At 41.5% G+C, this 19,281-nt stretch overlaps 2 protein-coding genes across 2 annotated transcripts; both read left to right on the forward strand.

Annotated features, from left to right (window-relative positions):
• The first annotated feature begins 4,728 nt into the window (after nucleotides 1-4,728).
• LOC129263411 (uncharacterized) lies at nucleotides 4,729-8,870 on the forward strand. The gene is made up of 2 exons (XM_064100710.1): nucleotides 4,729-4,789; nucleotides 6,046-8,870. Exons 1-2 carry the CDS (start codon nucleotides 4,729-4,731, stop codon nucleotides 8,868-8,870), a joined length of 2,886 nt encoding a protein of 961 aa, XP_063956780.1.
• A 278-nt stretch (nucleotides 8,871-9,148) lies between these two features.
• LOC135154398 (uncharacterized) lies at nucleotides 9,149-16,750 on the forward strand. Its single transcript, XM_064100541.1, has 4 exons — nucleotides 9,149-9,192; nucleotides 11,123-11,305; nucleotides 11,939-12,025; nucleotides 15,293-16,750. The coding sequence occupies exons 1-4, from the start codon at nucleotides 9,159-9,161 to the stop codon at nucleotides 15,487-15,489; spliced, it is 501 nt and encodes a 166-aa protein (XP_063956611.1). The 5' UTR covers nucleotides 9,149-9,158; the 3' UTR covers nucleotides 15,490-16,750.
• Nucleotides 16,751-19,281: the final 2,531 nt, after the last annotated feature.

Consider the following 19,281-nt stretch of genomic DNA (forward strand, 5'->3'; position numbering starts at 1 on the left):
GACACTGAAAATATACCCCAAAATATCTCTTTTTGCTCATTCTAATCATATGACAAACGATTCATCAATGATATAATGTTGTGAAACCTCTGTACTTGTCCTCTCATAAAGAGAACACATCACCTTGTGATAGACTCTATAAAAGTGAGAATATAAGTGAAAAAAGGAATAAAGTAATGAAGGAGTTGTACGCACTGAACTGGAAATACGTATTTCCAGTTCAGTGGTTGTACGTGTGTGACATCACAGATCTTGGTCGCATTGCCAATGGGAGGAACTACATGGCATTAGTGATCTCAATATTCAAATGCTCAAACCTTTCTTATTATTCATTCAATCTTCCTCAAACTTTCAACAATATGTTTCTTTGATTTTTCTCTTTGATATGGATTCAGCTCGTTTCAAGGGTTTCATTCTCCTTTAACAGTGGCATTCTGGGCCAAAAATTTTCAGGGGGATAGATATGACGATTCGGGCAAAATTTAAAGAAAGTTGCGAGCGAGCGTGCAAAAATTTTGTACATTTTTCTGACAAAAATTTAGATTTGTGATGATTTTGACATAATATTCAGTAAATAATATTAAATTTCACTATTTCGCTTTCATTTTCTTTATATTATTTCTGCTTAAAAAATTGACAAACACCACGTTAGCTAGTAAAAGGAAATTCTAGATAAAAAAAGAGATATCCGACTCTATCACAGATACCAGCAACAAAATAATGTTTAAGAATTGAGGTAATTATCACAAGAATTTGAAAATAGGATTGTACGACTTGCATGAGCCTGCTGGTCATGATGTTCACTTGATATGGCGATCAGGAGCCCGTAAAGCCCCTTTCACAATTGACGTACGACCTGTTTACGACCACCTGCAACAATTTTTTCTTGTTGTTGCGCGATCGATCCCTTGGTGTCTTGCGAGCACTCGCAGTCGTTGTAGACGATCGCACAAACTCGAGGTGGTCGGAGGTGATCGTGAGTGGTCGCATCTGAACTTTGAACATCTTCAAAATCCAAACGCGATCAAATACGATTGATTCACTCGCAACAAGTCGTACCATCGGTCGGGCGACCATCGTGTTAGTGTTGTTCAACGTTGTACGACTTGGTGCGAGAGGTGGCACAACTAAGTATAGTCGCATTTAGTCGACTGGAGGTCGTACAACACTTGCACATGTGCTGGAGACCTACAGAGACCAGTCTTGCGACTGGGTGCGATAATATAAGACTGTTGCAAGATCGATCGAAATTATGGCTTACAACATTCCACTACCGTTGCATTCGCTTGTATGCGACTGTTCATCCCCTTTCACAATTGACGTCCGACCAGTTTACGACCGCCTGCAACAGTTTTTTCTTGTTGTTGCACGATCGATCTCTTGGTGTCTTGCGAGCACACGCAGTCGTTGTAGACGGTCGCACGAACTCGAGGTGGTCGTGACTGGTCACATCTGAACTTTGAACATGTTCAAAATCCGAACGCGATCAAATACGATCGATTCACTCGCATCAGGCCGTACCCGGGGTCGTACCATCGCTCGGGCGATCATCGTGTGAGTGTTGTTCAACGTTGTACGACTTGGTGCGAGAGGTGGCACAACTTAGTAGTCGCATTTACTTGACTGGAGGTCGTACAACACTTGCACATGTGCAAGCGACCTACATGTACATAGACCTGTCTTGCGACTGGTTGCGATAATAATATGGGCCATAAGACTGTTGCAAGACCGATCGCAACGGCTTACAACATTGCACTACCGTTTCATTCGCATGTATGCGACCGTTCCACTCGCAATCCCTCGTGCAACACTCGCATGTGATCGCACGAGCACAATAAGAGCATATGCGACTTACTCGTGCAACGGGGTTTACTGGTTGTTTTTGTTGTACGACAGTTGTTGCAACTGTGAAAGCCTCTGTGCGATCTTATGAGATGACTAGCGATTGATGCCTGTTGCAGCCTGTCGCACGACCAAAAGGTCGCAAATGGTCGTACGTCAATTGTGAAAGGGGCTTAACACAAAGCTTAGCAATGATCGTAGAACATTTTTCTACAATTGATTGCATTGACTACAATGTACAAACAATCGTGAAAATCAAGCGTACGTACGATTAATCTCTTATCTTTATGTTATGTTACGGGACCTAGGTTGGTTTTATCCTTAAACCGCAACTCCGCAAGGAACTGAGGAAAAGTGTTGCCTTCTTTAACAGGGCCCTAGGAACGATTTTCTTTTTTTTTACAGGGGTGCTGGTTTACATTTGACAACCCCCCCAAAAAAAAGGGTTTCTCTAAAAGGAGATGTTCTTCCAGGATAAATTTGACAGGGCAAAATGAGGGATTTCGCTACAAAAAGAATGAGATTTCCTTCCAGGACAAATTTGACAAGCAAGCAAAAAAAAAAAAAAAAAAAAAACCGTTTTAACTAACAAATAGATCATTTGTGTAACATTTCTGCCATGTTTTTACCATATCTTTCAGATTTCCAGGGGATGCTGCCTATGGGGAATAACACACGCAGCAGCCCCAATAGGGTTGCGATCAGCACCCCCGCCTCCCAGGGCCATGCTGTTTGAATAGCCATAACACCCATTTCTTCTTCAAAAAGTAAGAATGAGAAAATAAGCATATCTGAAAGAGTAATACTTAAAAAAAAAAACCAGCAGGACTTTCTTTGACACCGTGCCCTGCTTGGAAAGTTTCACCGAGATTGCGAAATGTGCACATCTTTTCCAGACCTTGAGTGAACCCGATCTTCAAAGCTTGTTCTTCTTCTTATTATTTGAAGCTCTTATTGACTTTCCTTGACGTTGCTGTTGTTCCGCTTTAAAAGCACTTATACTGTTATTACATTTTACTGATTTTTAAAAATGATAATTATTAAACAGTTGATTACATTAGTAACATATATCAAACACACGGGAGAGGGAGGAAAGGGATAATATACATTTTGACACTCTCAGCTACGATTTTGCTTTTAGTTTTCGTTCATTAATCATGATCCGTTACCATAATTTTCTACAACTTACACGGTTCACTCTCCCCACTTTGGGGCAAGATATAGCTGATACACAAGCGATTTTTCGCTCACTTATAACTTTGCTCCAGTAGATTGGTGTTAAGGAGCTACCTCGCTTCAGCAGGATCGATCAATTCCTATTTTTACCAGAAGTCAGGACTTTTGTGTGATCAACAAATTATATAGCTGATCGGGTATCTCACCGAGACTCTGAGGACGAAATTAATTCATAGTGCTTGTTCTTTAGCATAAACGGTAAGATGTTTCAGAACTATTGAGATAGCGTTTGGAGAGATATTGACGGAGAGTAGAGATTTAAACAATCAGGGGCGGATCCAGGATTTTCCAAGGGGAGGGGGCACATTTTACCGATGAAAGTTTAACAAGCCAAAAAATAAAAATTAATAATAACTGTACAATAAAAAGAAAAAAAAAGAAAAAAAAAGAAAAAAAAAGGTTTTCATCTAAAATTGAAGGTCATTTCGTCCGCAGAAAATTTGACAAGCGAAAAAAGGTCTTCACTTTCAAGGGGGGGGGGGGGGCACACTTGGGTACAACGGTATATTTACATTACAAATTTTGATTATAGCTCTCAAAGGAGGGGGGGGGGTGCAGGGGCCGGATATGGGATGTTAAAACTGAAGTTGGTGTCCCTTGAGGACCACATCCTGAGGTGTAAAAATTACACCCGAGAGACTAAATGTAATACCCAAAAGTGTAACAGTTACAAAAAGGGGTGTTTTAATAACACCCTTGAGTGTTGAACTAACACCACAAATTAAACGCAATACTTGTGGTGTGGTCCTATAAATGTACATCGGTCAACACCACGGTTTTTATTTTTATTTTTTTTATCTGTGTAGGCCTAATGTTTTTTTTTTATGTTCTTATCATAAATCAGCAAGAATTACGATATTTACAGGAAATTGGCAGGATAACAAAAGAGGTCAAAACATAAAAATAATAAATATATAAAATAAAAAAAGAAATACGGGCGGAATATTATGTAAACATATTATTAAGAGCTAACTTTGAGACTGATTGAATATAATGGTTTATTGAATTTTTGAGGTTTTTGTTCTCCGGAAACGAGTCACTCTCTCCCCCTGCATGCATCTAGGTGTATCTACACTGTAAAAATAAATAAAAAATATTGGGTAAAACTTGTTCCATCACGAGGGTAATTATGTGTCCAACCAATTTGGGGCGGTATTTTACCCGATTGCGGGAGAAGCATACTCTCCAGTAAGGTTAAAAAAACAACAATTACTTGAGAACGGTCACATTTTTTATCACACTGGATAAATAGAAATGCCCAAAAGAAATGCCCAATGTTGGTTGGACACATAATTACCCTCATGGAGCAATTTTACCCAATATTTTTTTTTAGAGTGTATGGAGGAGAAGAGGGGGATGTCTAGAGGGAGCAGTCCTTCTTGTGAGAAAATTAATTAATTAATTAAAAATAGAAGAAAAAATACACTACCGAAGTCGGGGGGGGGGGGAGGGTGGTAACAAACGGAAAGTAAAATGGAAAAATTTTATGAAATCATTTGCTGGATATGTTAAAAATCTGTCCGATTATTATACTACATTGTTTGGAAGATTAAACATGTTACTCTCTTGCGAATATCTTTACATTTCTCCCAGTACGAGATCTGCTCCCCAAAACTTTTGACTAACAGGAATACCGCTAAAACATGTACTATGCGTCTTGCATTCCACATTCCCGACCTTTCGTTGGAGAACGCGAACGCTTATTTACGACGTAAGTTGATTTTGGAAGAGACTTTTGGGCCCGTCGTCATGGTCGTAAAACTCTGTCCTGCAATGCAAATTGTGAGACGCGAGATTTTGTTTCGTTTCGCATCTGCAACGGAAATATTTAACATGCGTTTCGTGTGCAAATTCTGGTTGCTACTATGGTAACAGCGATATATCCGATCTAGGACGACTTTCCAAAGCAACATTTGGTTCCTCCCAGAGCTCGAGAGGCCGCCCGGGGGCCCCACTTCCATTGAAGAGTGGATACCAGGCGCGACCACGCGTAAAAAGGGAAAGAGTGGGCGAGTACTTTACGTATAAGCCTATGAAACGTTATAAAGGGTGTCAAAAACGATGTTTAAAATACTGAAAAGGAGGATATGTTGCCAATACTTATAGAGTTTCACAATCTAAGTACTTGTTAAGAGATGCATTTTCATAATCTGGAAAAGCCTTGCTTCCCTTGTTTAGGGTGCTTTTCGAAACAGCATGGTCGTGCCTGGTATCCACTCATCAATGGAAGTGGTCCCCCCGGGAATTCGAATCTAATCCCCAATTTCTGGGGAAAGTAAAACATAATGCCCATTACGTTGTTTGCTAGAGGCATATCGTTTGTGTAGGAGTAAACAAAAGAAAAAACCCGTGTTCAGACGTATACATGCTGTGTACATAATCAACGCATGCGAAATGGTTTCGGCTGGAGAGGTGATTTGACCCATGGAATCAATTGCCAGAGATACACCAATAATCCACATTAAATGCAATATCGATTCGATGGACTGTAATGATCTATATCTAAGCCTTAATCCAGTAACTTTTTCCTCACTCAATATGTACTCGATTTGTTTGAAAAACCACTTTCTTATCCATGTCATATTATTTTGTAGGTCCTGCATTTCGAACATCTCCAGCCATCAGTCGTAATGTACATGCATGTATGGTGCGGGTGTCGCGGGAAATAATTTTGCACACGAAAAGCAGATCTGTAGGGCCTGTAACCCCCCTGTAACACAAAGCTTAGCATTGATCGTAGAGCAGTTTTCTACGTTTGCTTCTATTGACTATAATGTACAATCAATCTTAAAAATCAAGTGTATGATTAAGCGTTAACTTCACCCAACATACCTACTCTCATCCCACACACCTACTGTCAACCACCCTCCACCCCTACACACCTACTCTGACCCAACCCCACCCCCACACACCTACTCTCATCCACCCTCCACCCACACACACCCACTCTCACCCACCCTCCACCAGCACACCTATTCTCACCCACCCTCCACCCACTGGCCTACTCTCACCCGCCCTCCACCCCACACACTGTACACTCATCCGCCCTCCACCCACACCCACCTACTCTCATCAGCCCTCCAACCCACAACCTACTCTCACCCACGTTCCACCCAACTCACCAATTTTTACCCACCATTCAACCATACACACCTACTTTCCCCCACCCCCAACCCACACACGCCTATTCTCATCCCCCCTCAACCCCACACACATACTCTCATGCACCCTCCACCAACACGCCTACTCTCATCCACCCTCCACCCTACACACCTATTCTTACCCACCCTCCACCCCACACACCTATTCTCACCCACCCTCCCCACACCTACTCTCACCCACCCTCCACCCCATACACCTACTTTCATGCACCCTCCACCCACACACACCTACTTACATCCTCCCCACACATCTACTCCCCTCCACCCACACACACCTACTCTCATCCCACACATCTACTCTCATCCACCCTCCACCCCACACACCTACTCTCCCCCACCCTCCACCCCCACACACCTACTCTCATCCACCCTCCACCCCACACACCTACTCACCCCCACCCTCCACCCACACACACCTACTCTCATCCCACACATCTACTCTCATCCACCCTCCACCCCACACCCACCAACTCTCATCCACCCTCCACCCCACACCCACCTACTCTCATCCACCCTCCACCCACACACCTACTCTCCCTCACCCTCCACCCACACACACCTACTCTCATCCCACACATCTACTCTCATCCACCCTCCACACCACACACCTACTTTCATGCACCCTTCACCCACACACACATACTTACATCCACCCCACACATCTACTCCCCTCCATCCAAACACACCTACTCTCATCCATCCCACGCATCTACTCCCCTCAACCCACACACACCTCCTCTCATCCCACACATCTACTCTCATCCACCCCACACATCTACTCCCCTCCACCCAAACTACTCACATCCACCCTCCACCCAAACACACCTACTCTCATCCACCCTTCACCCAACATACCTACTCTCATCCCACACACCTACTGTCAACCACCCTCCACTTCCACACACCTACTCTGACCCAACCCCACCCCCACACACCTACTCTCATCCACCCTCCACCCACACACACCCACTCTCACCCACCCTCCACCAGCACACCTATTCTCACCCACCCTCCACCCACTCGCCTACTCTCACCCGCCCTCCACCCCACACACTGTACACTCATCCGCCCTCCACCCACACCCACCTACTCTCATCAGCCCTCCAACCCACAACCTACTCTCACCCACGTTCCACCCACACTCACCAATTTTTACCCACCATTCAACCATACACACCTACTTTCACCCACCCCCAACCCACACACGCCTATTCTCATCCCCCCTCAACCCCACACACATACTCTCATGCACCCTCCACCAACACGCCTACTCTCATCCACCCTCCACCCTACACACCTATTCTTACCCACCCTCCACCCCACACACCTATTCTCACCCACCCTCCCCACACCTACTCTCACCCACCCTCCACCCCACACACCTACTTTCATGCACCCTCCACCCACACACACCTACTTACATCCTCCCCACACATCTACTCCCCTCCACCCACACACACCTACTCTCATCCCACACATCTACTCTCATCCACCCTCCACCCCACACACCTACTCTCCCTCACCCTCCACCCACACACACCTACTCTCATCCCACACATCTACTCTCATCCACCCTCCACACCACACACCTACTTTCATGCACCCTTCACCCACACACACCTACTTACATCCACCCCACACATCTACTCCCCTCCACCCAAACACACCTACTCTCATCCATCCCACGCATCTACTCCCCTCAACCCACACACACCTCCTCTCATCCCACACATCTACTCTCATCCACCCCACACATCTACTCCCCTCCACCCAAACTACTCTCATCCACCCTCCACCCAAACACACCTACTCTCATCCACCCTTCACCCAACATACCTACTCTCATCCCACACACCTACTGTCAACCACCCTCCACTTCCACACACCTACTCTGACCCAACCCCACCCCCACACACCTACTCTCATCCACCCTCCACCCACACACACCCACTCTCACCCACCCTCCACCATCACACCTATTCTCACCCACCCTCCACCCACTCGCCTACTCTCACCCGCCCTCCACCCCACACACTGTACACTCATCCGCCCTCCACCCACACCCACCTACTCTCATCAGCCCTCCAACCCACAACCTACTCTCACCCACGTTCCACCCACACTCACCAATTTTTACCCACCCTCCAACCATACACACCTACTTTCACCCACCCTCAACCCACACACGCCTATTCTCATCCCCCCTCAACCCCACACACATACTCTCATGCACCTTCCACCAACACGCCTACTCTCATCCACCCTCCACCCTACACACCTATTCTTACCCACCCTCCACCCCACACACCTATTCTCACTCACCCTCCACACACCTACTCTCACCCACCCTCCACACCTACTCTCACCCACCCTCCACACCTACTCTCACCCACCCTCCACACCTACTCTCACCCACCCTCCACACCACACACCAACTCTCATCCACCCTCACACCAACTCTCACCCACCCTCCACCCACACACGCCTAATCTCATCTACCATCCACCCTCACACACAACTACTCACATCCAACCAATCCACCCCCACAAACCCACTCTCACCCATTTTCCCACCCACATACCTACTCTCGTCCGACACCCTTCACCCCTTGCATTTTTACACATGCCTTGATTCTGTCACCAACTTTCACCCTTTCCTGCTAGGCTGGACGGATTTAATTTAGAATGAACACCTCACTCTATTATTGTTTTCTGATCGAAGGTCCAAAATGTAATCGAAAGAATCACAATTGTCATGCTCAATTGCCGATCAGTTTCGTCTACTAGCATTTTCAGTTTAAATCAGGAAAAATTGAGTTGTTCATGCCATCAGACGGAATAAAATAAATTACGTCTTCCATTACTGCATTACATAGTATTTCTTTACTCCATTTTCCTATTGCAGATGAATGAAATCACCATGACTCGGTTTGTAACACTCTTTGCGTTGAATGGTAAGAAATTATTTCCGTTTGTATCGTTTCTTGCTTGTGTAATGACGGTGTTAACCTGTTGCGTCTCCTATCAAAATTAATATCATGCCCCCCCCCCCCGAAACAAAAGAAAGTACAACACACCTACTGTCAACCACCCTCCACCAGTGGCGTAGCTAGGATTTTTTTCCTGGGGGGCACTGGGGGGTCCTTGCTTTTTCAGGGGGGCACAATTTTTCCGTTGTGTGTGTATGTGTCACAAGGGCCGATCCGACTTTCGCCAATAGGGGACGGGGCCCGAAATTATCTTCACCTATAATTTATTTCCCCCGATCAGTACTTCTTAGTTTTATTCTTATAAAACAACATAAACATGAAATAATCTCATAAGCCTTATAAAAAGTGCGAGCGCGAAGCGCGAGCGATTTTTTTTTAACTTTCATGTATTTTGTCCTGAAAATTTAATATTCTGGGCAATGTTATGTGTGATCCTGAACAAGATTCGTATGTGACTAGATGGTTACTGCGAACGCCAAGCGCGAGCAGAAATTTTTATTAACTGTTCTAGCATTATCGAAAAGGGACCGGACTGCTTACAACTACCAACGAAGACGGTATATATTTCAATAATGCGAGCGCGAAGCGCGAGCAAATTTTTTTGACATTCCGACCTAAAAAATTGTCATTCTAAGCATTTTTTGTATTAATAAATGGGATAGGTATGTAACTAAACAATTGTTGAGAGCGCGAAGCGCGAGAGGAAGAAAATTGATATTTTAGACCTAAAAGCGGGACACTCTATTCATATTTTGTAAATCATAAATGGGATATAGTTAATTGGGTATCATTAATAATGCGATCGTGAAGCGTGAGCAGACAATTATTGATATTCTGATGTGAAACTGGATAATTTAAGTACATTTAATATAAAGAACATGCAGGCTATTTAGACCTAGAATCTGGGCAGTCTGAATACATTTGTTTAATGGAACATTATGGAATACACGTAGACAATAGGAACTTGGCAAATCAAACAATTTGACCACGCAGCGTGAGCTTAAAAATGCTGATATGTAGACTATAAAAGGGACATTTTACAGCTAGAGCACTTAAATTTGTTAATGAAAAAAAAATGATGAAAGCTCGATGTACGAGCTAAAATAAAAGGGACATTTTACAGCTAGAGCACTTAAATTTGTTAATGAAAAAAAATTGATGAAAGCTCGATGTACGAGCTAAAATATATTTTGTATATTGACTTCAAAACTTGCTCCGTATCAGCCTATTGAGCAAGATATGAATCTCATCGAACAGGCAATTCTGGCGCGAAGCGCAAGCAAAAGTTTTATATAGTTACATGAAAGATTGGTTTTTTTTTGCAAGTCTTCCCTTCACATTATTTCATTCATTCGTCTTCCTCCTCTTATTTTCCTCCGTTTCTTTTTTTTCTTCTGTCTTTCTTCTTCTTTTCCTTTTTTCTTTTCTTCTTTCTCCTTTTTTTTTTTTTGGCTCTGCCATTTTTTTTCAGGGGGGGGGGCACACCAATCTCAGGGGGGGGGGGCACGGGACCCCAGCCCCCCCCCCCCGTAGCTACGCCACTGCCCACCACCCACACTTCTACAGTCAACCACCCTGATAGGAATTGCAGTTCTAGCTAACCACTACGCAGGCGCATTCTGAAACGTTGAGAATCTATTGAAAATGCTCGTCACATCACAAGGATCTCCTTAGAAATCATTTAATTGGTGAACCGGGACAGCGGATACTGCCCGAAGATTCAGAGCTTACGAAAAATTGCAAATATATCATTTATCCAGACTAGTCCAGGACTGTTCTGAGTCACCGATTTTTGACAAAGGCTTCTTTGTTGTGAAGGGCTTTTGACAAAAAAATCTTAACCGTAGTGGCTGCGAAATCTTCCTAACCTCAGTTGTACATATCTCTTTTACAGTTGTCCACGGTGACGTCTCCTGTCACCCTGTCATTGTATGCCCTACCGGGATCTTAGCCAATGGAACTGCCGTGAGGGAGCTACTGAAACTTGCCAACAAGGACATGTTGGAAGGCGCCAAAGGTATGGCGGAAGTCTTGAATCAGAGAGATATAGGGCGCCCTCTTGTATGTGCGATGCCAGGTTAGTGTACCCGAGGTAGGGTTGGTGTGTCACATTGACAAACGAAGGCAATCATGTTCAGGTCCAAATATTTGATTCCTATATAAACGCGTCTGAAATCAAAAAATAATAATGCCGCTGAAGAGGCTCTGTCCGTAGTCTCGTTCTAGACGATTTTAATGAATTCTGGGGCCCGTCTATCATAAAGAGTGATCCGATCAACCTCAACTGTATAGAAATTCATCAATATCATAATCTCTTTACAGGAAATTTGCACAAGATCCTTTGTAAACAAAGGAAAACACATTGAATATTAATAATAAAAAACATCAGAAATAATGAATGTACAAATATAAGCAAATCTATAAAATATTTTGCAAAAAACCCCATGCATTTTAGAAATTGACGTTGCTTGTTTTCCATAGTTTTGATCAATCGCAACTCATTGTAAGACGGGACCCGGTTCACCGACCTACCGTCATGGCATGTGCATGATGATAATCGAAATTAGACTGTTCATTTTGATATTTCAAAAATATTCAACCTTCAGCTTCCATATTGATAAGGAAGATTTCATAATTTATTTGTAATCCACATCAACTGTGCCAAACTTCACATATATATTATAAATAACTATGGATATAATATTTCCAGATTGTATTCCTGATCCGTGCTATGGGGACATGAACATGTGTACCGAGACTGATACGGGATACATTTGCAGCAAGCCAGATGAGACTGGTGAGTAAGAAGCTTAGCTCAGTTGGGAAGGGACTTGTTTCAATGTAACAAATAATACCAAGTCAGTGCAGGGCGATTGGCATAGCTACGGATTGATAATTCCGGTTTAATAACTGACTCATCTAATCCTAGGTTGTGAAAGCGATATCATTGTTTTCGCACTGGGACGCAGAACAATTTCAAGAACGCAGTAAATGTATTGAAAATGAAAATCAAATCACAATGAACAGCTGGGAGGTCTTTGTCGGAGTTTCGTCTTAAGTTTCGGAACTGACAAAGAATTGCAATGTAGGTTGTGCAGAATTCAGAACGAAACCATTGTTTGGATTCATAAATTCTTGACCAAAAAGGGTTATTGACAACATATTTTGTATGTTCTTGAAAGTGTTTTGCGTCGCGGTGCGAAAATTCCAGATATGGCTCTCATAACCTAGTTGAAACTCCACGTATTCCAGCACCGATATGAAAAAAAAAAAAAATTCCACTGTGCCAGTTTGATTGAGATACGTTCGGTCCAGTCTTTCTTTTAAAAAAGAATCTTGTAGTGTCCTGCCATCGTAATATCAACAATACATCCCCTTATTAAGAAAACAACAATAATAATAATGTGGCAATCCTCCTACTAAGAACAACGGGTCCTGGATGCTGGGGGGGGGGGGGGCGGCCTGTCCCTTGCCTATATCACTTTCATCCGTTGATGAATTACTAGCCATTCTTAATGCGAGCGGTTTCCATATATCTGCATATATGGCGTTATTTAGAGACCCGGGCGTGTTCCGCTTTCCCAAAATATATTATGTATATGCGGGTGGAGTGTTGAGAGGTAGTGTGAACAGGTGAAATGTAGAATAAGAGGGGATTTTATTGGAGCTGTACATTCTCTCTGGGGTACTTATACCAGAAGCGGATCTAGAGGGGGGGTTGGGGGGGTTGCAACCCCCCCCCCCAAAAAAAAAAAAAAAAAAATCCGGGGACCATTTTTTTAAATCTTATCTTTTTTTTTTAACTTGTAATTTTATTTTATTCTATTTCTATATATCTATTTCATTTTTCACACACAGATTTTCAAAAATTTTCCCTGCTGTGGGAGGGGGGGGGACACACCCCTCCCACACCCTCCCCCCTCGCTCGCTCCGCTCGCTTGGACTCGGTCGCTACGCTCCCTCGCATACCACCCCAACCCCCCCTTTATAAAAAGCTGGATCCGCCCCTGTATACCATGTATACTGTAGTAGTCAGTCGGATTCCATAGATCACACAGGTTTGAGACGATGAATACGTAGTGTATGACAACGGTCATAATTTAATTACACATCATCATTCACCATTTGTACAAGTCATCACAATTAACACCGTCACCAATTATCCATTATTGTATTTGCAGCAGGGCACTGGGAACGATTTTTTTTTAGTGGGGGTGCTGAAATCTCTCCTCAAAGGTGGGGAGGGGGCACAATTTAGTCTTTCATTGTTCTTTTATACACACACACATATATATATATAATAAGATAATTCGAGCGCGAAGCGCGATATTTTTTTTTGGAATTTTCATGTATTTTGTCCTGAAAATCGAACATTTTGAGCAATGTTAGTGGTCCTGAACAAGATGCGTATGTAACAAATAATAAGCACGAGCAAATATTTTTAATTATACGATCTGGCCTAATCGAAAGGGACCTGTTATAATGACTGTTTGCAGTTACCCATGAAGACGATACATATATCAACAATCGTTGATCAAAAATGAGATTTCAGAACTAATAACATGAATAACGGGACATTCTATTCATGTTTTGTAAATCAAGAAAAATGATGGGTAATTGGATATCCTCCTACATTAATAATGTAAGCGCGAAACGCGAGCAGAACATTTTTGATATTCTGATCTGAAACTTTATAATTTAAGCACTCTTAAAGGGCTACTCTAAACTGAATGTAATATGGTCTGAAAAGATAAAGAAAATTCAGACGAACAACAGAATTAAGATTTGATCAAAATCAGACAAGGACTTGTGCATTTAAAAGATTAGCATTATTCCAATGAAACAGTTTTAGGCATGTCTTCATTAATATTCAATGAGCAAATCGATGTTATAGCCCCACTTGTTCTTTTGTATTTTATTATATTAAATTAGGTGTTTACAATATTTTCCCTTCAAGAACCAAAACAAATAAATTTACAACTAATTTTGTCCATTACATATTATTTGCTGCAACTAATTTCATTATAAGGGAGACATATCATTCACACTGGTATGAAAAAATGAAACAATTTTGATTCAATGTAATAACATAAGAACCCACCTATTAAATATTCATGACGACATGCATTTCAAAGTTTTCACAAAATATTGCTAAACTTTAGAATTAAATAATTTAACTATTTGTTATCAGATTTTGATAAAATTTGTTTATTTTGATAACATGTATTTGATATAAATATTTTCAGCCCGGAGTACCCCCAAAAGAAGTTGCGCATCTGAATGAACATGCGTGCGCGTGTTTAGATTTAGACCTAGTATCTGGGCATTCTCAATACATTTTTTTATCATAAAAATCAATAATGCGAGCGCGAAGCGTGAACAGAAAATATTTGATATTCCGATGTGAAAAGGAGTGAATTTAAACACTGTTTCAAGTACTCTGTCAGTGGGGGGGGGGGGGGGGGAGCGGTTTCTACAAAGCGTCGTTCATTTTCATTACAATTAATTCTGTCATTTATCATACCTACCAGATTTCTAGAAGGGGCTGCATAAAATAACACACGCAGCACCGCCAAGGAAAATTTTGGGCGGGTTTCAGCACTTCCGCTTCCCAGGGCCATTGGGCTGGGCGAAAAAGACTGTGAAATTTGATTTCTATTGTCTGACTTGTAAGTCCAACCACACCCACGCCCCCCCTGCTATCAAGTAGTGTGTATGGTTAACAGGTATCGCACGCGACCACGTCTGTATCGGAGTGCCAGAGCTTGATTTAGTCGCGAAAGGAGGGCAAGGGATATATGTTATTGGAATATGTGAAAGTCAGTGGTAAATGATTTGTGATTGTCGGATGTGATAATTACGTACATTATAACATATTAAAAAAATACAGGGGAACCTGATTTCGTGGGGGTGCTGCCTATGAAAAATAATACACGCAGCACCCCCAGGAAATTTTCTGGGGGGTGCTTCATCACCCCCAGCACCCCCCGCTTCCCAGGTCCATGATTTGCAGTAGTAGAAATTAAGCGAGCAATGTTCATTTCCAAACCTTTTCTTGATTCAGCCACGGACCTACAACATGATTCAGCCATGGACCTACAACATGATTCAGCCATGGACCTACAACATGATTCAGCCATGGACCTACAACCTGATTTAGCCATGGACCTACAACATGATTCAGCCAAGGACATACGATATGATTCAACCAGTGGGCGGAGAGTACCTAAGAGTGTTCGTCGTGGACCGACTCCGTCCTAGTACACTATTCTGTGTAATCCCATAGGGTTTTTTTTTGCCAAAATTGATTTTGTGGTTGTTTTGGCTTCAATAGGGTCCCTTGAGACCAAACATGATGGGATTCAAATTTTCAGACCCCTCCTTCCCTTCGTGGGGGTCCTTTTTGGCGCCATTTTGGCCTGTACCAAGCCCAATAGGATAAGCAATTGTTTTCACCCTTATTTCTCAATTTTTATCGCCAATTTTATTCTTAAGTTGTGTGAGGTGTACAAAAATGAATATTTGATGTTGTGATTTCAATGTTTTTCACTTTTACCATATATGGGGGAGGACTTAACGAAAAATGCCGAAAAATTGTAAAATATTACCCCCAAAAGTGTAATTTTCCCCCTTTTTGGCACTAGAAAACATGGTTAGAAAAAGATTACAAAATTAAGTGATGTTGTGATTTAGGCTATCCTGACTGATGCAATATCTAATATTTCGTTTGCAATACTTTCCACATTGTTATTTTTATTATTATTCTTGTCAATAAATGAATATGTCTTTGTTATATAGTCCAATAACAGAGGAATACATCACATGTGATTTATATGATTATTCTTGTCAATTGATGTAAAAATCAAACCCATTTCAGGAATCTATGTCGTGAAAACCTTACGACATTTCTAGATGGCGCCATAACTTATCATAATGATATTAATGTGGTACGGTATGTCATGACACAGCTCCTGTAGATTTTTTTTGCCAAAATGATTTTTTTTTTCATTTGGATTCACTTAGGTCCAATTTATCAGGAAGTGTGTTCATCACTCCTGGTGCAGGTATTGTCTGTTTAATGAGATATAACCATCTTTAAGGGAATTAAATGATTACCATTTTCACGTCAATATAATTATATCAAATATATCTCCTCGCACTTCGAGCTTTTACTATTTAATGTAGTGACATATGCTTCGTTTTTATGACTACTTAAAGTGATTGCCCCTAAAGGTCTTAATATAAAACAGTTCCAGTCCGTGCTTGCGTTCGCATTAGTGGCTTGGTGAGATAAGTCTGCTATTCATGAATTCCTACAAAAAAATCCTTAAAATGCCCCTTTTCTGGTCTGAATAACAAATCTCAAACTAGTTTGATAGTGAGATACATATCATATTCATGATTGCATGACTACAAAAAGGCGCTCACATTTAGATGACTATGGTGAGATATGTAGGCCTATGCTCTTCATGAATTCCTTAAAATATAGTCTTTAAAATGTCCCTGTTTGGGGTCAATGTACAAAAAATAAAAAATAAAAAAATAAGCTCGCGCTTCGCGCTCGCATTTTTAGTTTAATGAGGCAGGTACGTTTTATGATTACAAAATTTGTTTATAATGCCCCCCTTTTTTTAGATCTGAATATCAACATTTTTTAGCTCGCGCTTTGCGCTCGCGTTATTCGATCAGTGGGATACATATAAATTCATTGACACAGTCCTTAATAAAATTTCTCTATTAAGTCAGTATACCTGGCAATTAATTAAGCGCGGTTCGCGCGCCCAATAAGTGACTCAATTTTTTGCTGGTGCCTCCCTAATGCAGTGACTCATGGTAAGCCTCTGCGTATGTATTTTATGTCTACCGTGTTCGACCTCCATGTTTTAATAGTGAAGAAAACTATTTCAGCTTATTCCAAGACAGTTATGAATGAATCGAGCACCAAATGTGACCCCCCCCCCCAAAAAAAAAAATGCGTTTAAAGGGGTGTTTTTCAGTTTTGGACGCGGTCCGCGCGTGGACTCGTTAAGGGTATCAAAAACACCGATTTTCAAGAAAAAGGGTGGTTTTGAAAGACTGGTCAACGGTCAATCGCGGGGTCAAACGTATTTAGGGTATGCTTTACCCCTAAAGTTTTTTTTTAAAGACTAGCCAAACGTGTTTAGGGTATGTTTTTCCCCCAAGCTTTTTCCCCGAGGTCATACTTTGGCGACAACTTGTTTAGGGGCCAAAATGTGTAAATAAAGCCCGCGAGAAACTTGTTTTAGGGGGTTCTTTTGCACACAGAGAAAAACTCATTTAGGGGGTGTTTGGAAATTCCTTGGTCACGCGTACAACAATATATTTGACTGCCCCCCCAGGCAAATGTGCTGACAAAAGGAAACTGCTACGTTAGTGATTATGACACTTCTGGCTATCCAGACCAGAGGTTGAGTTAAACCAGAGTTCTGAATACGGACCAATATGCGTTGTATGACATTGTAATTTATGCATATTTATTCATAGTTTTTATACTATAACAAAAACATTCGTAATTGATTGATTCACAAAACTAGTGATATCTCTTTATTTTGTTTACACTAAATGTAGTGCGATTATATCAGTGCGGCCCAGAAAAAAAAGAAATCCGTATTCTGAAACATATATGACAATATGTACCATGTTTAGACCACAAATCTTGTCATGGTTGTCTGAACCGGGGACGTCCCCAGTTGTAGGACGTCCCTGGTTGCTGGGTAAAGTAAAGTAATATAAATGATAATAATTATAAAATGTCCTCAGTAGTAGGTGATTAAAAACTTACACACACACACACACACATGGGTACCCAGGACCAAAATCCAGTTGAAACCAATTAGAGCAAATCCAATTGAAACCAGTTGGCCAACTGGTTTCAATAGGGAAATTGGAACAACTGGAACCAATTGAAACCAGTTGCCAACTGGTTCCAGTTAAAACCAATTGGGCAACTGGAACCAGTTGGCAATTGGTTTCAATTGGTTCCAGTTGAAACCAATTTAAGCAACCAGTTGGCAACTGGTTTCAATTGGTTCCAGTTGTTCCAATTTCCCTATTAAAACCAGTTGAATCCAATTGGAGGCAACTGGTTTCAATTGGTTCCAGTTGAAACCAATTGGAGGCAACTGGTTTCAACTGGATCCAGTTGAAACTAATTGGTTTCCAACTGGATCCAATTGGAAATTCCAGTTGGAATGACTTAATTAATGACAAATTAATTAGAATTTGCACTAACTATTGCTCATGCCAACAAAGAAGCAGTGCTATATGTTTATTAATACCAATGTAAAGGGCATTGATAAAATAGACTTTCTTCATGTATATCTATTTATATGAAAGATCTTCAAATATATGTATTTGTATTTGATGTAATTTGGTAACAGTTAGTGGTGTACTAATTATCTTATAATCTGTTTTAATTATAATCTATAACATTTATGAAAATGGTTTTCACTGCTAAGCATTCTAAACACTTATCTGAAACAAGTATGGTACTTGAATTAGAAAAGAATTAAATAGATACATTTTAAATGATGATGAATCACATAAAACATTAATCTGTGTACACTGGCAGATAATATGCAAATTAACTGGTTTCAATTGGAACCAGTTGGGTAACTGGAAAATTTCCAATTGGAAACCAATTGGAAGTCATTTCCAGTTACCCAACTGGTTCCAGTTAGGATTTCCAGTTACCCAACTGGTTCCAATTAGAAATCATTTCCAGTTGGAAGTCATTTCTAGTTACCCAATTGGTTCCAGTTAGGATTTCCAGTTACCCAACTGGTTCCAGTTAGAAATCATTTCCAGTTAGAAGTCATTTCCAGTTAGAAATCCTTTCCAGTTGGAAGTCATTTCCAGTTACCCAATTGGTTCCAGTTAGGATTTCCAGTTACCCAACTGGTTCCAGTTAGAAATCATTTACAGTTGGAAGTCATTTCCAGTTACCCAATTGGTTCCAGTTAGGATTTCCAGTTACCCAACTGGTTCCAGTTAGAAATCATTTCCAGTTGGAAGTCATTTCCAGTTACCCAA

This window comes from Lytechinus pictus, chromosome 6 (assembly GCF_037042905.1).
Source record: "Lytechinus pictus isolate F3 Inbred chromosome 6, Lp3.0, whole genome shotgun sequence".
Taxonomy (NCBI): Eukaryota; Metazoa; Echinodermata; class Echinoidea; order Temnopleuroida; family Toxopneustidae; genus Lytechinus; species Lytechinus pictus.

Coding starts and splice junctions, on each gene's coding strand:
- LOC129263411 (XM_064100710.1), top strand. CDS start 4,729: ATGCGTCTTGCATTCCACATTCCCGACCTTTCGTTGGAGAACGCGAAC. Junction 4,790..6,045: donor CGCGAACGCTTATTTACGAC/GTAAGTTGATTT, acceptor ACCCTCCACCAG/CACACCTATTCTCACCCACC.
- LOC135154398 (XM_064100541.1), top strand. CDS start 9,159: ATGACTCGGTTTGTAACACTCTTTGCGTTGAATG. Junction 11,306..11,938: donor TCTTGTATGTGCGATGCCAG/GTTAGTGTACCC, acceptor TAATATTTCCAG/ATTGTATTCCTGATCCGTGC. Junction 12,026..15,292: donor CAGCAAGCCAGATGAGACTG/GTGAGTAAGAAG, acceptor TTCTTGATTCAG/CCACGGACCTACAACATGAT.